General features: G+C 38.9%; 1 protein-coding gene across 2 annotated transcripts; it reads right to left on the bottom strand.

Moving 5' to 3' along the window:
- Positions 1-1,403: 1,403 nt before the first annotated feature.
- clcnk (chloride channel K) lies at positions 1,404-26,556 on the bottom strand. 2 transcript variants are annotated; one of them, XM_012861896.3, is made up of 20 exons: positions 26,502-26,556; positions 26,260-26,415; positions 25,572-25,703; positions 22,836-22,964; positions 21,787-21,926; positions 21,611-21,688; positions 21,259-21,334; positions 19,739-19,864; positions 18,673-18,757; positions 18,300-18,401; positions 18,007-18,091; positions 12,314-12,469; positions 11,668-11,737; positions 10,391-10,501; positions 8,382-8,598; positions 7,119-7,252; positions 6,679-6,749; positions 6,291-6,371; positions 2,024-2,110; positions 1,404-1,850 (listed from the first exon to the last, which is right to left on the bottom strand). In XM_012861896.3, the coding sequence occupies exons 1-20, from the start codon at positions 26,521-26,523 to the stop codon at positions 1,812-1,814; spliced, it is 2,097 nt and encodes a 698-aa protein (XP_012717350.3). In that variant the 5' UTR covers positions 26,524-26,556; the 3' UTR covers positions 1,404-1,811. The 2 variants fall into 2 exon arrangements, with proteins under 2 accessions (XP_012717350.3, XP_021171825.2); XM_021316150.2 differs by having other exon boundaries at positions 10,391-10,495.
- Positions 26,557-27,258: the final 702 nt, after the last annotated feature.

The raw sequence follows: 27,258 nt of genomic DNA, 5'->3' as shown, positions 1-27,258 counted from the left end.
AAAGCAGCTCATGCGTTTCCGTACGTACCTTTGGCAACCCTGCATGTCACAAAGAGAGAGCCGCACGCTGAATGTAGCTGTCAGTGCGACCTGTCCTCTTATCCTTTCGGGGACATTTGCACGAAGAGACGCTGTGCCGTGCATCACGGCTGTTTCCCCCTTTTTGTTTGGGGGAGATCAGACGGTAGATGTACACGAACAAATGGTTTTCAGTGACTCATCAGAGTCCTTCAGGGGAGTACAGAAGTAATGATGGTCTATTTCACCACAGCAAAAATAACATGTGGAGTTACTTAGGGAAGCAGACATGACAAAGAAAGGCAAGGGACAGCTGGTAATATAAAGATGTGCAATGCAGAAATGCTTGTTTTGGATTAATATTTGGGAAAATATTGTTTAAAAAAGATTTGAATTCAAATATAAATTATTATTCTGTTGGAATTCTTAGAATAGTCTTTATCAATGGTTTCCCTGGCATTTTGAATAGGCTTTCAAAAGTGTCTTTGAACTTCAGCATTGTAGCATAATTTTTTTTTTTAGGATGGGGCAGCTTGATTAAAAACAAGCATGAGCAGAACATTATTTTCAGCGAAATAGAAAACATTCTCTGCACCAGAGGTATCCAGATGTAAATTTTTATCTGCAGTCCTCAGGTTTGTCTCTCACACCAGATTTGGATTGTTCTACAGACTTCAGGATCTCCAAGATATCTTGAACCTCACTAGATCCTTGCAAATTTGGAAAACTTCACCTATTGTTGAGGGAAGACTGACACTACGACACTACAGACTTTTCTCACAATCTGAGAAACATCTCTATAAATATACATACCAGCCAAATGTTGGGACCTTTGTCATCCAATGGCTTTTCCTAATTTTTATGACGACATCCCAACTATGACTGAAAAGTATTTAGAATTATGTATTAAACACAAAGTTTTTAAATAATCCAAAATCTAAAATCTGAGTGTTTTCATGGATCCCTGTGAGTTGAACCGCATCAATGCACAGAAACCTCAAGTTGCTCTTTATTATGGAACACCAAAGTGCTCAAAATTAAATAAATACATAAAACAATAATTTTTAATTATCTACTTGAATAAATAAGATGTAAATACTTAAAATGACAATGAAATTGTGAAATAACTGAATTAATTCTTTTCGCATAGCTTTTACAGATCACATTCCCTACGTTTCTTGTCTCCACACTTCGGTGGGCGGAGCTTCCTCTGAAGAGTCGAGCGAAGCCACGTCCCATTCCTATTGGTCTGTGTGGATATTTGCAGTTGCATTTCGTGTTCAGTGTGGACACAAACTTAGAGGCATTTCTATTAGTCAGTGCCTGCCAGAATATGGCTTGCTGAGACTTGCTTTTCAGGAGAGAAAAAAAAGCACAGATTTTTTACATTTTTGTTTTTATTTCTTATTTTTTAGGCAACTGGTAAATAAACTACTAAAAAGGGCTTTTTTCCATGCCCACAGAACATTATTGTGGGCACTAGTACTTCTATTATTGCCATGTAAAAAAAGGCACAGATCAGTGAATGAAATTATATGCTGTCTCCTCTCTGGACCCTCTCTGGAGCCGCTTATTACAATTAAAGGCAAAGACAAAAAAGCTTTAATGAATATTTACCATCTGAGCCACCAATCGATTACAGTTTTGCTCATGTGCAACCATCTTTACACTTGGGGAATGAAGAAGTGATATCATTATCAGATGTAGGCTTTGTTATACCCAAATAAAATAATGATGCATTCATATCAGGTTATTTATTGTCACAGGAAGAGTTGGTCCCATGCTGATTCTGCTCAGATCTCTTTAGCCAGGCTCTCCAGTATTTGCTTCATCTGAAAAGAGAGAAATAAACACTAAGCTGATTACAAAAGCCAATTTGCACTTGAAAAATTGCAAACCTTTAACCTGCCACATGCATTCTGCTTATCAATGTGTCAGGGTCCATGCATGGAGACTTTGTGTGGAAGAGTAAAAACCCACACATATTACTCTCAACAGGTAGTACCTCTGATCGTGTGATTTGTCCCACTAGCTTTCCACTCTCGGCCACAAATAAAGTCTGAGCTCCAGCTACGCTCAGTATACCGTAGGCCTGAAAGGGGAGAAAGATAATGATCCGAAATGTTTTAACAAAACGCTTGCTTCACCAGTTTTTGGATATGAAAGGAAACAACTTCAGTGATGTAGAGAAATACTTGGGTCTCCTGGTAAGAACCTATTAAAACCTTACAGATTTATCTTTTATTGCAGTTACATGATTTCATACGTAGAAAAAATCCAACCCATCATTTGGATACATTCGTTTTGCGAGACAGAAATAACCCATGTCAAGAAATACATTTATAAAATGTGTGGTGGTTTAATCAACGTTACACCAAACAAAGTTTTTAACCAGTAACCCATGACTTTCTGTTAACCTGGTCTATAAATATGACCTGACTCAAAGGATCATTTCGTTTGGCCAGTGGTCATTAGACTGAATGAGGTCAAGTATTTATCTTTTCACCACATTCAGAAAGCACAATGTAAGGGAGGTAAAAACAAAATCCTCATGTAGGAGAACTGCTGCTGGGAGTGGCATCTGGAGGCCGCCCTCACACCTGGATTACTGCAGCCCTCTATTGAGAGGAGATAGCCAGGCCTCCTCTGAACTACAGACGGTGCAAAATGCTTTTTAATGCTTTTTAATAGATGCAAGAAAATTGGAGCACATATGCTGATAAATGATAAAAAAAAGGAAACAAAAAATGAATGATAAAAAATAATCTAAATAAATGTAATAATTGGAAGGCTGGTTTTGTTTAAAGCTATAGTTGTTAATCCTGTTCAGAAACACCTTTTGTTATACTGGGTGAAATGGTTCTTCCATCTTCCATCTGAATACATAATACATTATGTATTCAGAAAAAGGAGGTTAAAATTTAGATCTCTGTGAGAGCTGCAGGACTATAAAAACTCTGACCAATCCTGTCATTTGGTCTGAATGGAAAGAACCAATCAGATGCCTTCATGTCTCGTCCTGCCCATGCTCAAGCTCCAGGGATCACCTTATCTATTGCTTGTCCCACATGGCAGTCATTCTGACCTGTTCACGTAACGCCAGTGGGCGTGCTCGTTCCTTGTTAGTTTCTGCTTGCTGGCTGCGAACTTCTAGTATTTATGTAACCGGTTAGCTTCGGTGTTAGCCACTCCGTTGCTCTCACCGTGTACTTTGAAAAGGGATGAGAGTCACAATAAGCAAACTGCGTACAAGTTTATGAGAAGAAGAGGAAAGCCTCAGTAGAGAAAAATATGACATGAGTTTATTTTGGAGATTTTTTGCCGTGATCCCACTGAGGAGCAGACGAGCAGGTAAGTTATGCGCAGGCGTAGTTATCCAAAAAAAAACTCGGGCATTTCTTACCTACATTTCTGTAAAAATCGCTGACTCTACCTTTAAATCCTTTTGCCTTGCTACCTCCTATTTCTGCTGTGTCAAAATGACCTGGTGTTAACTAATAATAGTCTTCTTGTACTAGTTTAAACCTCATATAATAATTTGAGTGTTTTGATTTAGGATGGATGGAGTTTGATTACGCAAAAGCATCATTCTTGAGACTGATGTGGGAAAAAGAAAATATTGGCAATGCTGAAAGTCAAAAGCCATGTGAAAAACTATTAGATGTTTTAGATTGCTGTATCTGTGAAGGAGCCTTTCTGAAAAAGGATATTTATTAATTACTTAAGCGCAAAGGTGATGTCACATGAGAGACATGTGTGAGAGATTATTGCTTCCTATTTCATGTGATATTTACAGAAATATATTTGCTAAAAGAAAATGTTGATTTTCAAGAGCTTCTGGCAGCTAATAACAATTTAAAGACAAAGTGACATAAGATCACCTGCTACTTTGGAATCCAAAATCATGTTAAAAAAACACACACACACACACACACACACACACACACACACACACACACACACACACACACACACACACACACACACACAAGCATCTAACTCATAAGGATCCAACTCCTAAAGAGTATACTTATAAAATAAAACAAAGACACACATGATTACAGAGCTGAGGTTTTAGCGATTAGCATCATTATCATAGTAAGCAACAAGCAGCAAGTAGGACGTCACTGTATCTTTAAGATTTCCAAAAGACAGCCAGCATTTTCAAATCCACCATGATAGACAGAACTGAGTTATTTGAAAGCATAAAACAGAGCAAGTTAGCTGTAATATGTTCAGCTTCCTGTTATTTCCTGCAGAAACCAAAATAAACAATCATTGTGCCTCCATAGAAATAGAGCTGCCTTAGACGTTTTGTCATTCCTCTGACTTTTAATCACCTCACTGACCCTCAAAGCAGCTAAATTTAAGCATTCTTCCATTCCCTCAGTCATGTCTTCCTCACCAAAGAAGAGAAAAGTTTTGATCCGATGGGCGTGCTCTCCGCCATTTTATGCCTGGCAGTGGGATTTTATGGGCAGGGAGTGGGTAAGCCCTGGCAGCTGTTCACGTGCACGTATGTGCATGCGCGGTCGGCCCGGCTATGTAAACAAGAGGCGTGAGAACAACACAGAAAGATAGTGATGTTTAATCATAGTCCATCTAAAAAGATACTTTTAGTTCTTCACAAAACTATTTTTAGTTATTTCTATCCAAAATTATGAAATTTCATGTATTGCTCATTTAAGCATAAGACAAATTGAAAGAAGTTGATGTAGGATACCTGATATGCAATGAAATAACATAGTATTCTTTCCCTTCAAAGTTGTTAAGTCACTGAGCCTTATGGTTTGTTTAGTTGTTTTTTTTCTTTCGGGGCTGTAAGATTGCATATATTGTGCACTTGAGGGGAAATATGTGTGTTCTGGAAGAGTCAGCAAAATGGCGACCTCTACCGTCACATAATCTAATGGTCGTGGAAAATAGTGTAACAGGAATTTAATGAGAACACATTTGCTTCTTGACCAGACATTTATCTAATTCCCTTAACACATGCCATGGTCTATTAAAGGCCTTTCTGTCCAACGTAGTACATAAGCAGTCTTCAAAGACACAACCGAACACTAACAATGCCCGCATGGATAGTTATAAAGTTAATAACGGTATACACAACCATCATAATGTTAAATAATAATACTTGAGTTGATATGTATCAGTGGTATTTTAATGCAGGCTGATTAAAATATACCAAAACCCACCGATAAAAAAACGGAATCACTGACAAAACTCATTGGTTTCTGATCAGTATCAGTGTGACTGAACAGATAAGGCTGTTAGCCTAGTCTGGAGCAGGCTAGCTGCACAGAATAAATCCCCTTGCCATCTTATTATATGTGTTACTGCTCTTTGTGAAACTGACTCGAGGCTTAATTCAGCCAGGATAGCAGGAAATAATCCTCTATCTTGGTTTTGTGAAACAGCCCTCAGGACTTGTAAACGTCTATGGTCAGAAAACGCACGACAAATATCTCCGCAGATCGCACGCACCTTGGACACAAACTCTTTAGACTTTTACCATCAAATCATAGCTACTCCACCAGGCTATCTCTCTGATGAACACATGACCCCGCCCCCCCAGACACATTTGGAAAGATGCCACCAAAATGGGCTGCTCAAAGAAACAGGGACGAGTGGTGTGGTAAGCAGCGCACCTTGCTGCAGCGGCCGGGACGAGAGAAAGTGACCGGCTGAAACACGGATTGACCAGGGCGACATCTGGTGGTTTTGCCACGGATCTGTCTTCTGAGGTGGAGGATTTTTCACCCCCCAGACACACGGCTACGGTGACGAAAGCACGTACCGTTCAAACCAATAGGAAAAGTCAACTGCAATAATCACTGTTCAACCCTAAGAGGTCGACAAATATTACAGAGCTAAACAAGTTCACATAAAAATGGAAACAATTCCACGGTAACATTAAAGTAGCACCACTAGGCACAGTTTATACAGTTTATCTGCAAAAAAAAAGTTGGTTTTGGGGTGAGTTACAATTTAACATGAGAACGCCCAGATCGATAGCATGCAGTGTCTTCTTCTTTTGTAATAACACTTTATGCATACTAATATTTACAAGAATTAAAAAAAAAACATTTATTTCCCATAATATTTATGCACATATTTACATTTGAATTGTTTGTACACTGAGAGCAAAGTGGAACCGAAGTCAAATACTTTGTTGGTGCGCACAACTTTACCTACAGGACTGATTGTTGTCCTAGTCTGTACCTCAGATCTATGCTAAGGTTGATTTAACATGTCCCGCATCTCCTTACCTCCTCTACGGTGTTGTGAGGCGACACCACGATTGAGTTTGGATGTATGCTGCAGACCTCATCCAGCCGTGCCTCCATGCACTGCACAAAAGTAGTCATCATTAATTTCATGAACCAGGGTTCGGCCTTATCTGTTGTTAGTACCACCTTAGAAGCCTCTTTTCATATTTTCTAAAATTATTCCTTGGCCAAAGCTGTAGTGCAATTTTTTGATAAGCAGCATTTATCTGTGAATAGATGTTACTTTCAGATGGACGGGGGACGTCCTCGTTTTTTGTTTTCGCCCAAAGGGATTTTAAAGACGAGAGCTGCTTTCCAAACAGCTCCTTTTCAAACGGTGCTTGTCTGAGTTTTGCAGCGATCCCTGTATGTGTATGCGGCTGTTTACCTCAGTCTGACAGCGGTGCAGGAACAGCAGCAGCTCCGATCGCAGAACAAAGCCCAAAAAACACAGCGACTCTGGCAAGGAAAGAGCAGAAAGAAGGTAAAGCTATTTTTTTTATAGTTGGTATAAGGCAATCAGGTTTTGGTGGGTTAAAGGTTCTAGACATACAAATTGCCCATATGATTGCGCTGAAATGCTCAGACGTCTATTTTTACAAAATTGTCACCGCTGTGAGCACTTTCAGGCGATTTAACTTTTTCAGCCTTTGAACGTTTCTCATTGCGTCTCCAGCTTTTCATTCTCCTTTATACTCCCAACTCAGAGAGTAATAGTTTCACAACACTTTCTCTAGGCTTGTATTGAATTTGTGTATGTAATATACATCTTCTTCCATCTGTTTTTTTAGGAGCAGCCTGAGTCAAGTTGGAGTTTTTTTTCCGTACCGTTGGAGTCCACCACAGGGATTTGTGCTTCACTGCTGCTGCTGACAGCGGCCTGAACCTCTGCTGGCCCAGCTGCTTTCTGAAGCTGCACCGAGTTTGCTCCCAGAACTTGCCCGAGTGGTGTAGAGGGAAGTCTGCAAAGGAGACTAATTATATATAACCTCCAAAAAACAAGGCCGGGTCAATTATTGAAAAGAAACTGTAAACCATCATTCAGGAAAAATGACAATCAGAAAATTAAACAGGATTTATTTTTCATATTTTTACATGATTCAACTGGAACAACTTTAGGTCTTACAAAGTAATATTGTCCCCATAAGCTCTATGCTTTTCTTTGTATATTATGATATTATGGGTTAGAAGCTTAGAGACACTGCAGAGCCCTTCAGCAGGACAACAAAACCACAGAAACTAAAGGCAGCTGAGGGTTATAGTTGTTGAAAATCTACTTTTTTTGTGCTGAATGCATGCAGACAAGTTCTTATACAGACACAACTTTAGTGGAAGCACTCAGAGATATGCAGTTTTCACCGCAGGCTCTTAAGGATCAGTAATGTGCTACTTTATATACGCTCCACTCCGAGTTGGAGAAGTAGAAATAAACTAAAAAGAATAAGGGGATTTCCCACCAGAATATGAATAGAGTTATTTTACCCTGGTTCTCCCTGAAAGAGAAATGATCCACTCTGGGAAGACAAGTGGTTTTTCTTTTGCTCATAATCTGACCCATCGTTTATTATTACTGCTGCTCCCAGCGTGGTCACAAAACTCTGGAGAGTCCTAGTGGACCCAGGTGGGCAGATACATGTGATACAATTTACTTCACACAGCTTTCAAAGCCGGGCAAAAAGAGCAGACTGGGCGGTATGAATCAGGCTTAAAGGGACTTTGTGTCCCTGTTGGTTGTGGGCCACTTAGCAGACGCCTGATTTACTTAAACCTTAGGTTGACTCTTACAAGGACTGCTCATAAAAGGCTGCTGGTAATGATGGCTTAGTTCATAAGTGACAACTATATACATAAAAAATCTGAAGATGAATTGTAAAAGTGTTGGATATGAAGATAGCATATCCTATTTCTGCTAACGCAAAAGTGTGCTTTTGAATAAATTCATTGTTGAGTTTTTGTAATGGTACAAAATGAACAAAATTAATGACAAAGTTTCACCTTATATACTATTTTCAGATCAATGTCATACAGTATTAATGTCATTATGTCCAAATTGTGTCAATTTTGAATAATTTGCTTGGTGTTTCTCCTTACTGAGGACATGCCTTCTTCAGCGAAGGCAGGTGTGGCAGCTTCTTACTGATAGACAGGGCATCATAGAAGGACGGACGGTCCCCGGAGCGTGCCACGGCATTGGCCACCAGAGTGGACAGCAGGATGGGTACAGCATGGCTGAACTGACCTGTTAACTCAATAGCCAGAAGAGCCGGGGACAATGTGTGGGTGACAGCCCCAGAGAAGGCAGCTGCCCCTGCAAGGCAGAAATATTGATTGGAAATCGATTAGAAATTATCTGGACTCGACTGGGATCGATGCGTCTCATTTGGTCTGGAAGTGAAAAAAATAAATAAAATCTTGTCATCTGGTAAATAAAGCATGTTCATTGTTTATGAGGTTATGCATTTCATATGTATTGGAATTATAGGTGTACAATGCTCCACTGCATGTGGACAGATTTGTGCTTATGATTGCCTAATCACCTTGGGCTGAAAGTTTAATACTCTATATACTGTGTCTAAGTCTGTCAATGTGGGCAGCTCTAATTAGGTGAACAAATCATAAACTATGTAGATCCCCTGCTATCTCAGCCACTACAGGTGCTCTTCAAACCGAGGTGAGTAAACCTTCATCAGTGCAAACAGAGTGTCTGCATTGAGTAACATGAGATCATGTAGCAGTTGGGTCTAGATGCATATTATTCTATGTTTTAAATTGCGACACTCATCCCACTAAATTCTTATAAATGTCCAAATAAAAAAAAATGGTAGTCTCGCTTGGCCAGAGGTTGCTTTATTCAACAGCACTACAGTATGGAAAGACAAAGCTGAAACACAGTAGTGTGATGGGGTTATCAAGCTCACTGAAGCCCAAAGATTTCCCTTGGGTTTATTCTTGCTAATTGTAAACTCTCGAATTAGAGTGACTTTCTGCATTTTTGCATTACTGACAAGATTAGAAATATTCTAAACATTTCTCTACTCTTCAGTAGGATTTCTTGGTGTAGAGGGGGATACTTCAGATTGCTAGGAAAACTATATAAAATCCTAACCAGGTTAAATGAGTGACAAAAATTACATCGTAAACATATTTATAATAGGAATAGGAAATATTATTTGTTGATGCTTTCCATTCTTGCCCCCTTAGCTGTCTTTGGCAAACTGATTTTGCCAAACTGAACACATTTTTATAAAAAGGCCTACACTTGCTAAACATTAGTTGATCCAGTGAATTTGAACCACAGTACCTGGCTTCTACTTACCCACTTGAAGGGTAGTTTGGATTTTTTTTTAACTGAGGTTCTGTGAATTTAAAATAAGTAACAAACTCCCACATTTACGGGTAAGTCATTTCCTAACTTGTGAACTTGTTGAAAAGCAAACCAATCCTCAGAGTGGTGAAAGCTACAGATATGGTCTAAATGACTTTGCTAATAATTAAAAGCCACATTAAGACGGTATCATCAGAAGAATATAACTCTATGTTACATTTTGCAAAAGACGATTATTAAATTTGGCGCATTATTGTTAAGCTGAACCAAACAGTCTTCTGTCTGTCTCAATCATCCAGATCAGCTGTGATTCATCGATCCACTCCAGCTCCCCCAAGAACGGAGGAAACATTTGGACTCTAGCTTACTTGTGGAGCAGCATTTAAGATGGTATGTTACCTTGCTTCAACTCAACTGATCCACATAATCACCTGATGAGGCAGACTGATGGCATCTACGTTATGACTAACTTAACAGCTACCACCACTCTGCATATTAACTAATGTTACAACAACCTCATGATGATGTAACATCTTTCTTCCACAGGTGAGAAAACTAATAACTTCACAGAATCTCGCTTCAAAAAAATAAATTAAATGCAGTTTTGATCTCACTTCGTCTGCTTTCATGCTGAATTATTGTTAACACAGCACTATATTGTCACTGTATAACATACCTTTGTTATTCATGTGAGCTTGCTCATGTCACAGTTCTTTTTATTTTTTTGTGTTTTTTTTTATCAGCACCAAAGAGAAAACTGTTCACATTGTTCTACCTGCAAGAGCATAGCCTCCAGGATTTACAGAGGTCAACTGTTGTCCTAAAATCTCTCCACCGGACGACATGTAGGCGACTCCTTCACCAAGCAAACGGCCCATAGCTGCTCCTGTGGAAGTACAATATACTCCCTGAGGTTTTATATTTCAAACAAGAAGCACAACAGCCTTGCCTCTTTTTTTTTGTCCAGAAAATACAAGCCTTCAAAGTCATTCTAAATGTGAAAACAGCACCCCCTGCTGTTTGGCCTGTACCTGCAGCCAGCAGTATAATGAATACTATTAATAAACTTCTAAATAAGTCCAAATCTTAAAGTAACTCATCTTTAGTATAAATGGCTTGACGTTATTTCTGCCATATGAGATTAGTTAAAAGTAGACTGCAGGAACGAGTCGGGCTAAAAGCCATTTATATTGTTAATATTATATAGTTAAAAAAGTGTGGCAATGTTGAAACATTTTCAGTTGTTAGAAGCCATTATGTTATATGATATAAATTAACCCATATATATGGTATGAATTCTGGATTATTTACAGAACAGCTTTAATGCATTAAAACAGAAAATGATTAAAAAGTTAAATTTTTGACCCATTTTGTTGGGATGTGGGATTCCTGAAAATGTTTCCATCTTCTAAGGGGAGTGCAACAGAAAACCTTTGAGAACCACTGCACTCAGCTTTCACTGACTACAGGTATCAAGCTATACCAAGGATCTCAAAAGTTTGTTTCAAAATTAACTTCAGTTTCAAAGGTTTTCTGCCATACATTCACGAAACTGCAAACGTCACCAGAGTTTTCTCTGGCGGGCTGTGTCAAACACAAATATCCCCCCTCCCCCACCTGTTGCTGCTCACTTTCAGTCAGCCGACTGAAAAATATCCTCCATCCCTGACTACTGCACCGACCTCACATGTAAAAAAGACAATATTAGCTATTTGGAAATATTTATGGATGTATAAAAAAACAACAGACAGATAAATCGAGCTGTTAGACCCCCAGCGTTACTTACTAAAGAAGTGAATGGGAAATGTTCTAACCTTATGTGCAATAAGAACTTAAACATTACAGCTAATTTAGCAGCTGTTTGTGTAATACTTTTGCTTAATTCTACGTGTCAAACTCACATATTCAAGTAAACGCTGTGATACTGGGAAAGTGTTATTTTCACTCAAGGTTCTCTTACTGTGAGGATCTCATATTTGCCTTAGTCTGGTTAGTCTGCCAAACTTAAATTTAAAGATGAAAACGAACATCTTGTTGTGTGCCGACACTCACCCAAGACAAAGACTGGCATGAAGTATCCGGCTGGCAGGGGCAGCGTGCAGGCCAGGACCAGCATCCACAACTCAGAATCGACAACAGAGGAACAGACGGTTAAATCCTTTCAGCTCTGCAGACACCTGCACTGATGATGAGTCACTGGCAACTTGGGTGCAGGGAAGTGTTTGTGCCACTCAGTTTTGCTCTCATAAATACTGAATCAGTCCCATTTCCATTTTCCATTTGGATGAGGCATTAAGAAGAAAGCCATAGTAAATAAATTCAGAGCAAATTGCACTCAAGTGTGTGCTGAATTTATGATGATCGGCAGGGTGTCTGGAACTACTGAAAAGGAACATCTTTCTACACTGAAAATGTTTATTTCTTTGCACAGTTTCTCTCTTCTTCAAACACAAACTGATTTGCCATCCCTTTGCAGCATACTACCATTTCTACATGAAAAGAGTCAGTAAAATTATTCCGTGCCTCTGCACCATTGGTGTCTAACCATAATGTGTCAGAAAATATTTCAGCTTCAAAGGTTAAACTGGCTTTTGTTTGCTTATTCTATTGTGAAAATGTTAATGCCTTTATGCCTTTGAGGAGTTGGAAGGTTGACAGAAAGAGCAGATTCATTAATTGACCTTTAAATTATTCGTACCTTCATGAGTAGAAAGAAAGCCAACGACAGGAAAATGGAGTTCCCTGACGAGCTCCACTCCAGCGATTCCCGTTCCTGTTGCACAGATGCATTATGGGACTGAGCGCTCCATTGTCTGCTGTCCAGGAGGGAAGTGAGGAGCTTCTTTGTGGTGTGCTGATACACAGATAATTGACATTTGGATTACAGTCTGGCCACATGTGAAGCTGGTGTCAAGCACAGAAACCCATTTGGAGCCTAAACTGAAATTGATTTTGTGTGCTTTCCACACAGTTTAACTACTTCATACTGTTCATGCTCAAACATTTATACATCGTACATCCACCCATTATTGATACATGGTTTTCAAAATGTGTTCAATTCAATTCAATTCAATTTTATTTATATAGCGCCAAATCATGAAACATGTCATCTCAAGGCACTTTACAAAGTCAAGTTCAATCATATTATACAGATTGGGTCAGATTATACAGATTGGTCAAAAATGTCCTATATAAGGAAACCAGTTGATTGCATCAAAGTCCCGACAAGCAGCATTCACTCCTGGGGAACCGTAGAGCCACAGGAAGAGTCATCTGCATTGTACATGGCTTTGCTGCAATCCCTCATACTGAGCAAGCATGAAGCGACAGTGGGAAGAAAAACCACCCATTAACGGGAAAAAAAACCTCCGGCAGAACCGGGCTCAGTATGAACGGTCATCTGCCTCGACCGACTGGGGTTACAGAAGACAGAACAGAGACACAACAAGAGAAACAAAAAAGCACAGAAGCACACATTGATCTAGTAATCTGTTCTACATTAGATGGTAGTAGCGGGTGAGCCGTCTTCTCTGGATGATGTCACAGTTAACAGAACGCCAGACCAGGTGTACCTACTATGAAGAGAAAAGAGAGAGAACAGAAAGTTAAAGCAGAAATGACAACACATAATGCATAATTGAAGAACAGTAGAACTCAATGTAGTGAGAAAATTAGATCCTGATATACTCCAGTAACCTAAGTCTATAGCAGTAAAACTATAAAGGTAGCTGAGAGTAACATGAGTCACTAGTTATAATTTTTGTCAAAAAGAAAAGTTTTAAGCCTAGTCTTAAAAGTAGACAGGGTGTCTGCCTCACGGACCAAAACTGGGAGTTGGTTCCACAGGAGGGGAGCCTGATAGCTAAAGGATCTGCCTCCCATTCTACTTTTAGAGACTCTAGGAACCACCAGCAGACCTGCGGTCTGAGAGCGAAGTGCTCTGTTAGGAACATACGGGGTAATCAGAGCTCTGATATATGATGGAGTTTGATTATGAAGGGCTTTATATGTTAGAAGAAGAATTTTAAATTCTATTCTTGATTTAACAGGAAGCCAATGAAGGGAAGCTAAAATTGGAGAAATATGATCCCTCTTGTTGATTTTCATCAGAACTCTTGCTGCAGCATTTTGGATCAGCTGAAGGCTTTGAACTGCATTTTGTGGAATTCCTGATAGTAAAGAATTACAATAGTCCAGCCTTGAAGTAACAAATGCATGGACCAGTTTTTCAGCATCACTCCTGGACAGAATGTTTCTAATTCTGGCGATATTCCGGAGGTGAAAAAAGGAAACTCTGGAAACCTGTTTAATATGGGATTTAAATGACATGTCTTGGTCAAAAATAACACCAAGATTTTTTACTTTATTACCAGAGGCCAGGTTAATGCCACCCAGATTAAGTGATTGGTTAAGAAGTTTATTTTTTGAGGACTCTGGCCCAAAGATTAAAACTTCGGTCTTGTCAGAATTTAGATGCAGGAAATTTAAAGTCATCCAGCTTTTGATGTCATCAAGACATGACTGCAGTCGAAGTAATTGATTGGATTCATCAGGATTTATGGATAAATATAGCTGAGTATCATCAGCATAACAGTGGAAATTAATCCCATGCTGTCTGATAATTTTGCCTATCGGAAGCATATATATAGTAAAGAGAATTGGTCCAAGGACTGAACCCTGTGGTACTCCACAGGTGACCCTAGAGTTTGAGGAAGATTTATTATTAACATGAACAAATTGGAATCTGTCTGACAGATAAGATTTAAACCAGCCTAATGCTTTCCCCTTAATCCCTACAGTATGTTCAAGTCTTTGTAGGAGAATATTGTGATCAACTGTATCAAACGCAGCACTGAGATCTAACAGGACAAGTATAGACACAAGTCCATTATCTGAGGCCATGAGAATATCATTAGTGACCTTCACCAGAGCTGTTTCAGTGCTATGATGAGCTCTGAAGCCTGACTGAAACTCCTCAAGTAGGTCATTACTTTGTAAATGTTCACAAAGTTGATTAGCAACTACTTTCTCAAGAATTTTAGATAAGAAAAGAAGATTAGATATAGGTCTGTAATTTACTAACTCATCTTGATCAAGAGAAGGTTTCTTAAGTAAAGGTTTAATAACAGCTACTTTCAAAACCTGTGGTACATATCCATTTACTAAGGATAGATTAATCATGTCTAAAATAGTGCCACTGATCAAAGGGAATATGTCCTTAAACAACTTGGTTGGGATTGGGTCTAACATACAGGTAGAAGGTTTAGATGAAGCTAAAATTTTAGATAGCTCAGAAAGCTCTACTGCTTCTAAACAGTTCAAACACTGCGCAGATTCTAAAGATTCCTCCAATGCTGCCTCACTTACTGAGGACGAGGTAATCATGTTTGGGAGGATGCCAATTATTTTATTTTTAATGGCATCAATTTTATTTATGAAGAATCCCATAAAATCATTACTACTGAGAGCTAAGGGAATAGATGGATCAACAGAGCTGTGGCTCTGGGTAAGTTTGGCAACTGTACTAAAGAGAAATCTAGGATTATTTTTATTCTCTTCAATTAATGATGAAAAATATGCTGCTCTAACTCTGCGGAGGGTCTTGTTATACAACAATAGTCTGTCCCTCCAGATTAAGTAGGATTCCTCTTGGTGTGTAGAGCGCCATTTTCTCTCCAATTTCCTAACATTGTGCTTCAAGGAACGCAGCTCTGAATTAAACCAAGGAGCCAGCTTCCTGTGAATAATCACCTTCTTTTTCAAGGGAGCTACATTGTCTAATGCAGAACGCAATGAGGAAGTCACATTGTTAGCAAAGGTATCGATTTGTGAATGGGAAGAAACAGCAATGCTGCCATCTACAGGGCATTTCTGCAATACTGAGGATATTAAGAAGGGGACAGACTCTTTAAGTTTTGATACAGCATTATCCGATAAAAATCTACTATAATGGAACCCTCTTTTGGGGGTGGAGAATTCAGTTAGATTAAACTCAAATGTTATTAAAAAATGATCAGACAGGACAGGGTTGTGTTACTAATAAAGATTTAAAAAATGTGTCATGCACATGGATTCATGCCCCGTTTCTCTGGTACCACTAAATAAAATTTCTGGGCAATAAATTGTTGAAGTCTGCTGTTTGGTAAACAGGTTCCTCTTGTGTGTGATTTAATCCCGGTTTAAATCCTGCTATTCTCAGAGGGTTTTTTCAGAGGACACCTGTGAACAAACAGCATCATGAAAACCCAGGAATATAGCGGACAGGTGAGACTGTTGTGGAGAAGTTTGAAGCAGGTTTAGGTTATAAAATAACATCCCAAGCTGACAGAGCACTGTTTCATCCCTAATCTGAAAATAGAAAGAGTGCACAACTCCAGGTGTACCAAGAGAGAACTATTTACTTTCCAAACCATATTTATTTCTAAAGCATTTCAAATGCAACTGACTGAAGATAGTTGCATTTGAAAATAGAAATCAAAACATCACAGATAGAAAGAAAGAGTGCAATATTAAGACACAGATATTAACTCACTCTGGGTTGAAAGCCAAAGAGAAATAAATGTGTTTTTAAATGAGTTTTTAAAAACAGAAAGAGATGGGGCCTGCCTTACTTTCAGCGGCAGCTCATTCCACAATTTAGGAGCCAAAGCTGCAAAGGCTCTGTCTCCTCAGGATTTATAAAAGGTATTTGGAACTGCTAAAAGCACCTGGTCCGACGATCTAAGAGCATGTGATGGCATATAAAGGAGCAACAGTTCAGACAGATAAGAAGAGCTAAGAGCATTCAAAGACTTAAAATGAAACAAAAGAATTTTAAATGGATTCAAAACTGAATAGGAAACCAATGAAGTAACGCCTTAAACTGACTGGCTGGACGATGTGAGCTTCAACCATAAAAAAAGCAAACAGACCCAAGATAAGTCCAGGGAACTACAGAAATCCACAGCTCAGTTGGGAGATTATTAAACGTACAACCGCAAACCTGGCCTAATGGAAGAATAGTAGCAGAGAAAAACCTATCCAGCTTTTCAGTCTGCAGCGATTTACAGCAAACACAGCAAAGACAAGGAATTAAGATGCTTTGGTCCGACAAAACCAGCATTTAACATTCTGGCCTACGGGCAAAAATATTTGGGAGAAAATTAGCATGGGACATGACCCTCCCCGATCATACCACATGACAGGTGAGGGCAGTACAATGGTGTGGGATTCTTTTCTCCAGCAGATACAAGCTGGAAGCTGGTCCAAGTTGACTGGAAGTGGGTATACTCACCATCTCCATGGACACTTTACCTTTGAGATAAGTGTCACATTTATGCTTCTTCTCCACATTCAACCTCAGAAATGTCTAAGAATTATCTGAATTAATTTCCTTATATCCCCTTACCTCTCCACTTTGGTGCCGCTCTGGAATCAACAACTCTTCCTGCAGCAAACATCCATTATTTCATGTTTGTCAACGAACCGTTTGAATTACTTGCTGTTATCCGTAGTTTTTGCTCACGTAATGATCCCACATAGCAACATCAGGACAGTATGACTAAGGTTGAAAAGAAATTATATTAAGGACAAGGTTGGTAAAGACGTGAACCAAAAGACTTTAAAGGACCAATTTAGCAACATTTTAGACAGAAAGAACTAAAAAATTAATGATGTGAACTAAAGCTAATATTTCAGATAAACTATGGTATAACGTCAAACCACAGCTCTCTGCGTTGTTCTCCATGCCCTATTGTTGTTTACATACCGTGCGTGTGCATGTGAAATGTAAGCAGCTGCCACTCAGGGCTTAAAATAAAATACTGCCCTAACATACCACCGTCAGAGCAGCAAAGCGCTGGAGCAACATGGCGGAGAGCAGCCCAGCAGATCAAAACGTTCTCTCGCTAACCGCATTATAAAGTTATGAGTTACTCACTTCTTCACTTGACGTGTTCCTCCGAAAGGTGATGCTGTTTTGCTTTGTTTTATCATTTACAAATATGTGCACAGAAGGCGACGCGTGGGAAGGGAAAGGTGGAGCTGGGTTTTGTGTTTGGTCTACACTGTAGACTCTACAGTGTTCAAACGCCACCTAGTGGTGAAATATCCCTTATTGCTCCTTTAACAGCAGCAAAAGGTGGTTAAACAATATGCTGATTTAATGGGTTGAATAAATATGCACACCACACTTTTCAGATCTCTAGTTGTAACACAAACTTGGAAACCATGTATCCTCTGAGTATGGAAGAATGAAAGAATTTTTTAAACAATCCTGTCTCTTAAAATGCACCAAGAGGACAAAACAGCTCAATCAGAGGTGAATTAGGTTATAACTCAGAATAGCACAGTAAGCAATAGATTCAACTTTTTGATTGTGTGGCTGGGCTTTAAAATGCTTTTGATTCCCACCTTGGAAGCCATGTATTGACCGGCAGAGAGGGGAAACGTCAGCGATGCCAGAAAGAAAACAACGAGACCAGAGTACAGACCCTTCCTGCAGAGAGGTTTTTACACACCGCTGATATTCAGGTCGTCCTTTTTCAAATGTGGATATAAAATAATCATCTAAGGGGTCTGTGTGTTTGAGGAAAAAAGTTAGTAAATGAAAGACTCATTGATAACATAATGGATACTTTAAAAGGCGCTGAAGGTGACTCGTCACAGCTCCACTGTCTGGTTGTTACATTGTAAAGAAGTCTCACTCTGTTGTCAGCATCTTTGAGCAGACCCTGTTCGTCTTGGTGAACTTTAGGATCCAGCGGTGGCCGAAGAGGTAGCAGCAGCTCAGAACCCCACACAGCAGCCTGGTTTCAGACAGTGACACAGTCCAGAATGAGAAACCAGGGACTCATTTTTATGCAGGCAGCAGCTGACGACTGAGCCATTAAATGTGGCGAAATGGTACGAATGAGAGAAATAAAAACTAGGGATAGTAATTACTACTGAAGGAAAACATGGCAGACCTTATCTCAGTGACTTATATTAACGTGAAAATCAAATGTCAGCTTTTATTAGGAAGCCAAAGACAAATAGAAGACTTGTTTAACGAAGCAGAAGCCGTCAAAGTCTACTAACCCCAGGAAAGCAAAGACCAGGATCTCCAGCGGGTAGAAAGGTAAAGCGTTGGAAAAATTGGTTTTGAACAACGCCTGAAGAGTCTCTGTGGACACAAAGCAAATTGGAATCATCCCTCCAGTTTCTAACAGCCATTCAAATATCTAATATTCACTCAGATTATTGCACTGATACTTTGATGAACTCTACATTTAGTTTTCCCCAAGGTAACATATTCCAAGTCAGTAGCACTGAAGATATAATGTAGTTCCTTGCAACACTGATGACAAACGCATATGTTAAAATATTACATGTGCCTTTAAATTAGACTTTGTTCTTTAAAATTGTGGATATTTCTAAGATCCTTTAAAGGAATAGTTAAAGGAACTATAACTGAAGTATATAGCATAAAGTTTTGGTTCAGTCTTGTTTTTTTTTTCTCCACTGCAGTTGCATAAAAAAAAAAATAGCAGAGGTTAGTGATAGCTGGGCATCCTCTCTGTTATGCTTTGGTGTCACTTTTTAAAGTTGCATTGTGCACTTAGTTCTGCACATAAACTTTCTCCTTGTACCCTATAAGAGAACATGAATTGAATATCACTGAAAGTGTGACGCATTCTATCTCTATATAAATGATTATCAGCTTATTTCTAAATAACTCTCTGACACAAACATGACAATAGTTAAAAGGTTGCATTTAAATAATCTGCAATGACATTTTTAAGATTGGAGTTGTTTTATAATAGCAGAGGTCCGCTTCGGCCTTAGCCCCCCTCGAGTTACTTGTTAGCTTCAGGCTCTAACGACAAGTAAAGTGAATTTATACCAAACAAAGTCCCAGAGACTCCTCCACTGCATGTCAGATATTAAACTTCCTCAAACCCCAAAATAACAGAACCTCTGATTAAATACTCCTAATTATCCCTTTAAAGTTTCATTTTATTCAGATAGGACTGTAGGCCATGTCCTACCAAATGCTGATAAAATTATCATAAAAATATGGTCAGCATGAAAAAACGTTCTGAACTATAATGATCTTGGTTCCTAAGTAACTTTGACATCAGGTTTTGAGCGATCCACCTTTTACCTCCATCTCCGCTCCACACAAAGAGCAGGTGGAAGGTCAGAGCCCCACAGGCAGCGGAGAAGAAACACGGACAGTAATGCCTCAGGGCAAAGTGAGAGCTCATCACCTCCACGCTGAACAACACGCCTACGCCACAGAAGGACAAAGCAGAAACAAACGTGTAAGCTTACTGTGTCTTTAGGTGATTAATATAAGCTGGTCCCTCTGTTAGGAGTCACTGCCTGTTGTGTTTCAGGCATTATGCTAATTGTGACATTTCAGGGCTGGTCTTACACACTGAATAAAAAATAAAAATAAAAAACAATGGACAAAAGGGTGAAGAAATAGACAAAATGGATGAAAAAGTGGAAAACATTGATTTAGAATAAACATTTTTTTTGCTAGAATCTAATAAAAAGTAATGTTTTCCCTAATTTTTTATGCATATGTTTTTATACTGGAAGCTAGACTTGTATTGTGTATTAAAGTGGTCTTTATTAATAGTTATCTAAGCTTTATAGTGATCTTTCACAGTTTTTTCCCCCCTCTCATCTTTAGTTTGTCTAAACAAACAGATTATTTGTTTATGATATATGCCATATGGTTCTCTACCAAAGACCTGATCTAGGGGTGTGATGAGCAAGTACACAAATAGCAAAAGAGAAATATTTTTTTTATTGATTATTTATATGTGTCAATGGAGACTGGACAGCCACTGTGATGTTACAGTGTATCCAATGTAAGAAAACATGACTACTGCTGGAGGCAATAATAAAGTTGAAGTGTGATTCCTATTAGGTAGAAAAACTTTAAGGGCTATTATCCTCTTTTTTTAACATATTTGGACAACATTTAAAAAACCCTAGTCCAAAATTAAAATTTTAAAAAATGCCTTGTATTTGTAAAATAAAATAAAAACAAAAAACGCATCAGAATAACCTTAAATTGAGAGTGGGCTTAAAGCTGCAATATACAGTGTGAGTAGTTAAACCTGGCTGATTTGATTTGCACTGATCAGAGATCATAAAATGAAATAATAACTTATTTCTAAAATAAATAAATAAATAAAAATAAGTGGACTGGGCACAGTAGCATGACTCAGACAGCTTTACTGCAAAAACCTCTTGCTAATTCTGTTGGATACCGAATGTGTGTTAAGTCAATTTATTTTCAGTTTCAGTTTTTAAAAGATTCAATAGATGAACAAATGCAGTGTCCATGCAAAAAACACAATTCATCAAAGGATCTATTTTGAAATAGATGTTTGTCACTGTCAAGCAGCATGTCACAATGTTACAGTTTATTGTTTCCTAATGCTAAATCTAGAAAGAAAACACCAATCATAGAGTTTGACAGACAAAAAACCGATTTATTTTTAACAAATCTTACTGATTGGAGACAGCAAAAATGAAAGTAGGGGTGATTTAAAACATAGAAAGGAAATCAAACATAGAAATGGCTCGATCCTTAGCTAGAATGAGACAAATAAAAATCCACCACATGCATAGAATACATTCTCGTGTTTAATCAGTTTCTCTCACCGCTGATGGGAGCTCCAAAGCAGCTCGCTACTCCAACTGCAGCAGCTACCACCAGCATTTCTGTTCCAGCCTCCTCCTACAGAGCATAAAGCACTTGTTGTGGTGAACAGTTCTCATTCAAACCTCTAGATTTACACAAACTAACTCCAGCTGATTTTTAGGATTTTGCCCCAGCAGAAAATTACAACTCGTATCGCCAAAAGCTTGAGAAAACAAACTCAAAAGTGGGAAATCCTAAATGATTCCCTCAAGATCCGTGTACAGCCAAACCACAGGGCCAGATACTAAAAACACAGACTTAGTTAGAATAAAACAATAGAGTTTAAGCATGTGCACATATGATTGGTTTTACCTTCTGTTTTCCTTGAATGAGACTGAAAAGCTTGTCCAAGTAGGCTCCTGACATGGTGGAAAGATGCACGAACGGACCCTGGATTTAAGAGGCAGAAAACTTGTAAAGCTGCATGGTACACACATACATTATAAATTCATTCTAATGGAAAGCGATTGCTCCAAGTCTTTACTCACAACTTTGCCGAGGAAAACGGTGCTGCCAGCAGCAAGTGTGCAGGTAAGACCAAGAACCTTGGCGAACATATTAGTGAGAGATATGTAATGAGGCATTTCAAAGCCAGCCAGCATGGTTCTCACCTCTGGTATCCCAGAGCCTGAGCGAAAAAAATAAAATCTTAGATCTATCTATCTATCTATCTATCTATCTATCTATCTATCTATCTATCTATCTATCTATCTATCTATCTATCTATCTATCTATCTATCTATCTATCTATCTATCTATCTATCTATCTATCTGTCTGTCTGTCTGTCTGTCTGTCTGTCTGTCTGTCTGTCTGTCTGTCTGTCTGTCTGTCTGTCTGTCTGTCTGTCTATCTATCTATCTATCTATCTATCTATCTATCTATCTACCCAGAGGGCACAATGACAAGCGAAAATTAAAAAAGAAGAACACAAGTTTGGTCGTGGAATAGTTAATCTGAGAAAGGCAAGGTTCTGTGTGGGATCAGAGATGCTGTAATTGAAGTTCTAGCTAGTGAAGGCTGAGAGAGCTACAGAAGAAGCCGCATCTCTGTGAAGCCAGGTGATGTAAACAAGCGTCTCCATCTTTGCTTTGGTTGTCTTCACTGTTTTCAAGCAGAGTCGAGCAAAGATAAGAAAAATAAAAAGAAGAAAGAAAGAAACTGTACCTCACCCTGCCAAGCATAGCATGAACATACACTGACATTTCAGCACCAGCGATGCCATTTTTACTGGGATCACTTGAAGCTTTGAAAGATTTGGGTGCATCACAGTGCGTCCCCTTTCGCCGCTTTCTGATATGATCTTGACTTTTTCCTCAGTGACCTTTATTTTAGACAGGAAATAGAGATTCTAAAATAAACTGTAGCACAGGACAGCTAAACCCATTTCCCTGCTGTCAATGTTTTCCGAGACGATACTGACAGCGACAGTACTGATAATTCATCAACCATGGCTTCCTACTAAAGCTTCATGGGGAGTTTCAGAAGAGGGCAATGTGTTGTTCAGGACACGGCTGCTATAATTGCCTCTGGACAAACCTGTAGAGAAGGGACAGATGTTATGGGAGAAGGTTGATGCAAAAGCACAGAGGCATGCTGGGTATAGTGTCCAGCAGAGAAACTGCAGCAGAATGTGGCCTTCCAGCTTCCCATAGAGCCACTGATGAGCTGTAGATGCAATAAGAGAGCGTTAAATAGTCCACTGTCTTTGAAAAACTCCTTAAACATTTTCACATTTTGTCCTGTTACGACTGTTTGCTTTATGCAAGAGATTAACACAATGTGGTATATAATTGTTAAATGGAAGACAAATAATACAAGGTTTACATTTTTGGAGGAAATTATTTTAGAAATGGATTGTATTTGCATTTAGCCTCTTTTACTCGGATGCTATTCAGTAAAAACTAGAGCAAGAAGTCACCAAATCCATTGGCATGTCACCCAATCTCCACTTAAATGCAACTCTTTTGTGAAGGATTTAGAGGTTGTTTACAACGTTAGTCATAAATAGTTGATATGATCGGTGGGCATTTGCGCTTTTCCAGCCACTTTGGTCTTGTATTCTGGATGTTTTGGGGTATGGGGATTATTTCTGTCATCATTACGGTGTACTGTGCAGGAACCCACTCCTTTGTTTTGAAATTCTTCCCTTATTCTTGCATTCAGTTGTTTGTGTAATGGTCTAGTCCATGCATTTGTTACTTCAAGGCAGGACTATTGCAATTCTTTACTATCAGGAAGTCCACAAAATGCAGTTCAAAGTCTCCAATTTTAGCTTCCCTTCATTGGCTTCCTGTTAAATCAAGAATAGAATTTAAAATTCTCCTTCTAACGTATAAAGCCCTTAATAATCACTCTCCATCATATATCAGAGCTCTGATTACCCCGTATGTTCCTAACACAGCACTTCGCTCTCAGACTGCAGGTCTGCTGGTGGTTCCTAGAGTCTCTAAAAGTAGAATGGGAGGCAGATCCTTTAGCTATCAGGCTCCTCTCCTGTGGAACCAACTCCCAGTTTTGGTCTGTGAGGCAGACACCCTGTCTACTTTTAAGGCTAATCTTAAAACTTTCCTTTTTGACAAAGCTTATAGTTAGAGTGGCTCATGTTACCCTGAGCTACCTCTATAGTTATGCTGCTATAGGTTTAGGCTACTGGAGAACATCAGGGTCTATTTTTCTCACTCTGCTGAGTTCTCCTACTGTTCTCCAATTTGCATTGTTTGTTGTTATTTCAGCTTTCAACTTTTTGATCTCTCTCTTTTCTCTTCATAGTAGGTACACCTGTTCTGGCGTTCTGTTAACTGTGACATCATCCAGAGAAGACAGATCACCCGCTACTACCATCTAATGTAGAACAGATTACTAGATCAATGTGTGCTTCTGTGTTTTTTTGTCTCTCTTGTGTCTCTGCTCTGTCTTCTGTAACCCCTAGTCGGTCGAGGCAGATGACCGTTCATACTGAGACCGGTTCTGCTGAAGGTTTTCCTTCCCGTCAATGGGGAGTTTTTCTTTCCAATGTCGCTTTATGCTTGCTCAGTATGAGGGATTGCTGCAAAGCCATGTACAATGCAGATGACTCTCCCTGTGGCTCTACGCTTCTCCAGGAGTGAATGCTGCTTGTTGGGACTTTGAAGCAATCTACTGGGTTCCCTTAGATAGAAAACTTTTCTAACCAATCTGTATGATCTGATTGAATTTGACTTTGGAAAGTGCCTTGAGAGGACATGTTTCATGAATTAGCTATATATAAATAAAATTTAATTGAATTGAGTTTAGGGTTCTAATTTAGGGTTGTTTTTTAGCTTTTGGTTTGGTACGATCCATTTCTGTCCTTTTTAGATTCATTTATGTGGGCATTAGTCCCTCCCCACCACACACACACACACACACACACACACACACACACACACACACACACACACACACACACACACACACACACACACACACACACACACACACACACGCACACACACACAATTAAGGTCACTCAGGCGTACTACATTCTTTCTGTTAATGGTTATTACCAGATTCCCATGAAACTAATCATCTCCCAGGAACTATAAGTCAGTTCGTTTTTTTCACCATCAGATCCTTCCTTTTCCCTGCGACGTCACGTCTCTGTTGCTCAACCTGCCGAGCCTAGGTTTCCTGTGTTCCTGTGTTGTTTGCCCATTCTGTGGACATTCATTAAATGTTGTTCATCGTGAGACTGCCATCCTCATCTTTACATTTTGGACCTCTCTAACCACGACACATATCAGCAACATTCCAACCTTAAAACATCTCACATTTGGCTACCAGATAAAAAGGCTATGTGTGGAGGATAATCAAAGACATGACTTCAACCTGAATACATCATCCCCACAGTGAAACATGGTGGTGGCAGCATCATGCTGTGAGGATACTACTCAGGGACAGGGAAGCTGATCAGGGTTGAAGAGAAGACGGATGGAGCGAAATACAGAGCAATTCTGGATGAAAAAGACTTAACACTAGGGTGGAGGTTCACCTTCTAGCAGGATAAGGATCCCTAACATAGAGTAAGTGGTGTAATAAGGTTTTTTTGTAAAAAAAAAATATGGAAAGCCTCGTATCCTTCTCTGCAACTCACAATTAGGCACTACTTTTTGTTAGTCTGTCACATACAAGTCTTATAAAACACCTTGAAGTTTGGATTTGTGAAATTAAAATATGTTATAAAGATTTAAATATTAAGCTAGAAACTATATATTTTATTGTCCTGGCTCTTAATGTGTGTGTATGTGTGTTTACCTCGCAGCAGCTTTGCGACACTGAGGTCCATAAGGAAACTGAGGATGGCTGTCAAAACGCCCAACATGGCAAAGCCGTACCACTGAATCCCACAGACGCTTCCCAAACATTCTCTCAGCTTCAGCAGCAACTCTTTAAAAACAAAAGGTTGTGTGACATATCTCAAAATAATGTTTTTTTTTTGTTTATGTTTTAAATGTTATCTTGGTGCCACAAAAATAATCTGTTTGTATTTAGAGACATTCTCTATCTATAGATTCCTGATTTGCATTACAAAGCTCTTGCAGTAAGACATTTAGGCAAAGGACGACTCAAGTTCAAACAGGCTAGAGTTACTGGTAAGACTTTTTTCCACATGTTAAAAAAAAGAAAATGTCAAAACATAAGTGTGAGACAAATTATCACTTTAGTTGCAGAGGTGGAGAGAGAAGTCAGATTTATGCAAGGATGCTGGCTTTTTGCCAAGGGATATTGTGCATTGCTGGAAATCTAATTTCCCCCTCCTAACCTTTAGTCTAGATGCAGAAATTACATATTAACATATCTGAACATGTGATCATTAGAAGCTCGGTGTGCATTGATCGAGCTGTTTTTGAATGTGTCAATAACAACAAGTAAACATTGCAAATAGTTTTCCAGATTTTTATCCATCAAACCAATTATTTTTTTTAATTTTCGCATCACCAACCTTTGACGTTTGCGCGGGGCCCTCTGCATGGTTTCCACGAGTCCAGCAGAAGTGGGATCATATTAAGGGATGCTTTTGAATTAGTTTCGTATTTCTGGAGGTCGTCTTCCTCATTTGTTTCTATCACAGATGACTCATTAAAGCTCTTCATTTTGCCTTGAAGTAGAGTCAATGGAACAATCAAAATTTAAAGAATGCTCACAATGATGTTGAAATAATGGTTTAAAAGGCAGTGGACTTACCTTCTGCTTGCAGGTGCTCCATAAAGTTAGGAGCAGGAGTGTGTGTGGTGCAGACAGGTTTATATCTGGGTTGTAACTGACCTCTGTCAAGGTATTTGCATAAATGTGATGGAGCAGTCACGGTTGAAGGCGTAGCTAATATTAACTCTTGAGGAACACTTGAAGGTGACCTTCACGTGTCCGGACTGTAAAAACGCAGGAAAATTGTCCACCTGTTCAACCGTTCATTGAAATGTATTGAATCCATCACATTAAGGTGTGTACACATAGAGAATGTTTAAAAAGTAAGCCCACTCTATTAGCAAAAGTTCAACAAAACAAAGGTACTGCACTTTGGTTTTCACAGGCTTTATTTTGCATTTTGACTTAGATAATTAAATGGTACAATGTTATGTAACATGCTGTTACTCATTTAAAGTTACCTTTACAATATGAACAGACACACATATTTTTTTGACAGTAGGATAAAGTTTAATGATGGTGTAGTTCTTACAATATTTTTAAGACTTTTTCATGTTCAGATATTTACTTTGTTCATGAGTAAAGCAGAATTTAGATTAAAAGATTAAAAACAGCAACAGCTAATATTGTGTAAGGTTCTGTTCTGTTTTTCATGCAGTCTATTCAAAATGGTTTTAACAAATAACACTAATCAGACTTTTTCATTCTTTGCTACTTTTCCACTCATGTTTTTTCAGCCCTTGTACCATTGGTGATAACATTGTGCAGTGTGTTCTTAAAGGAAATTAAAAAAGTG

The sequence above is a fragment of the Fundulus heteroclitus genome, chromosome 1, assembly GCF_011125445.2.
Source record: "Fundulus heteroclitus isolate FHET01 chromosome 1, MU-UCD_Fhet_4.1, whole genome shotgun sequence".
Classification (NCBI taxonomy): Eukaryota; Metazoa; Chordata; class Actinopteri; order Cyprinodontiformes; family Fundulidae; genus Fundulus; species Fundulus heteroclitus.
Note: the sequence above shows the minus strand (reverse complement) of the source record. Positions and strands in the feature narration are given on the sequence as shown.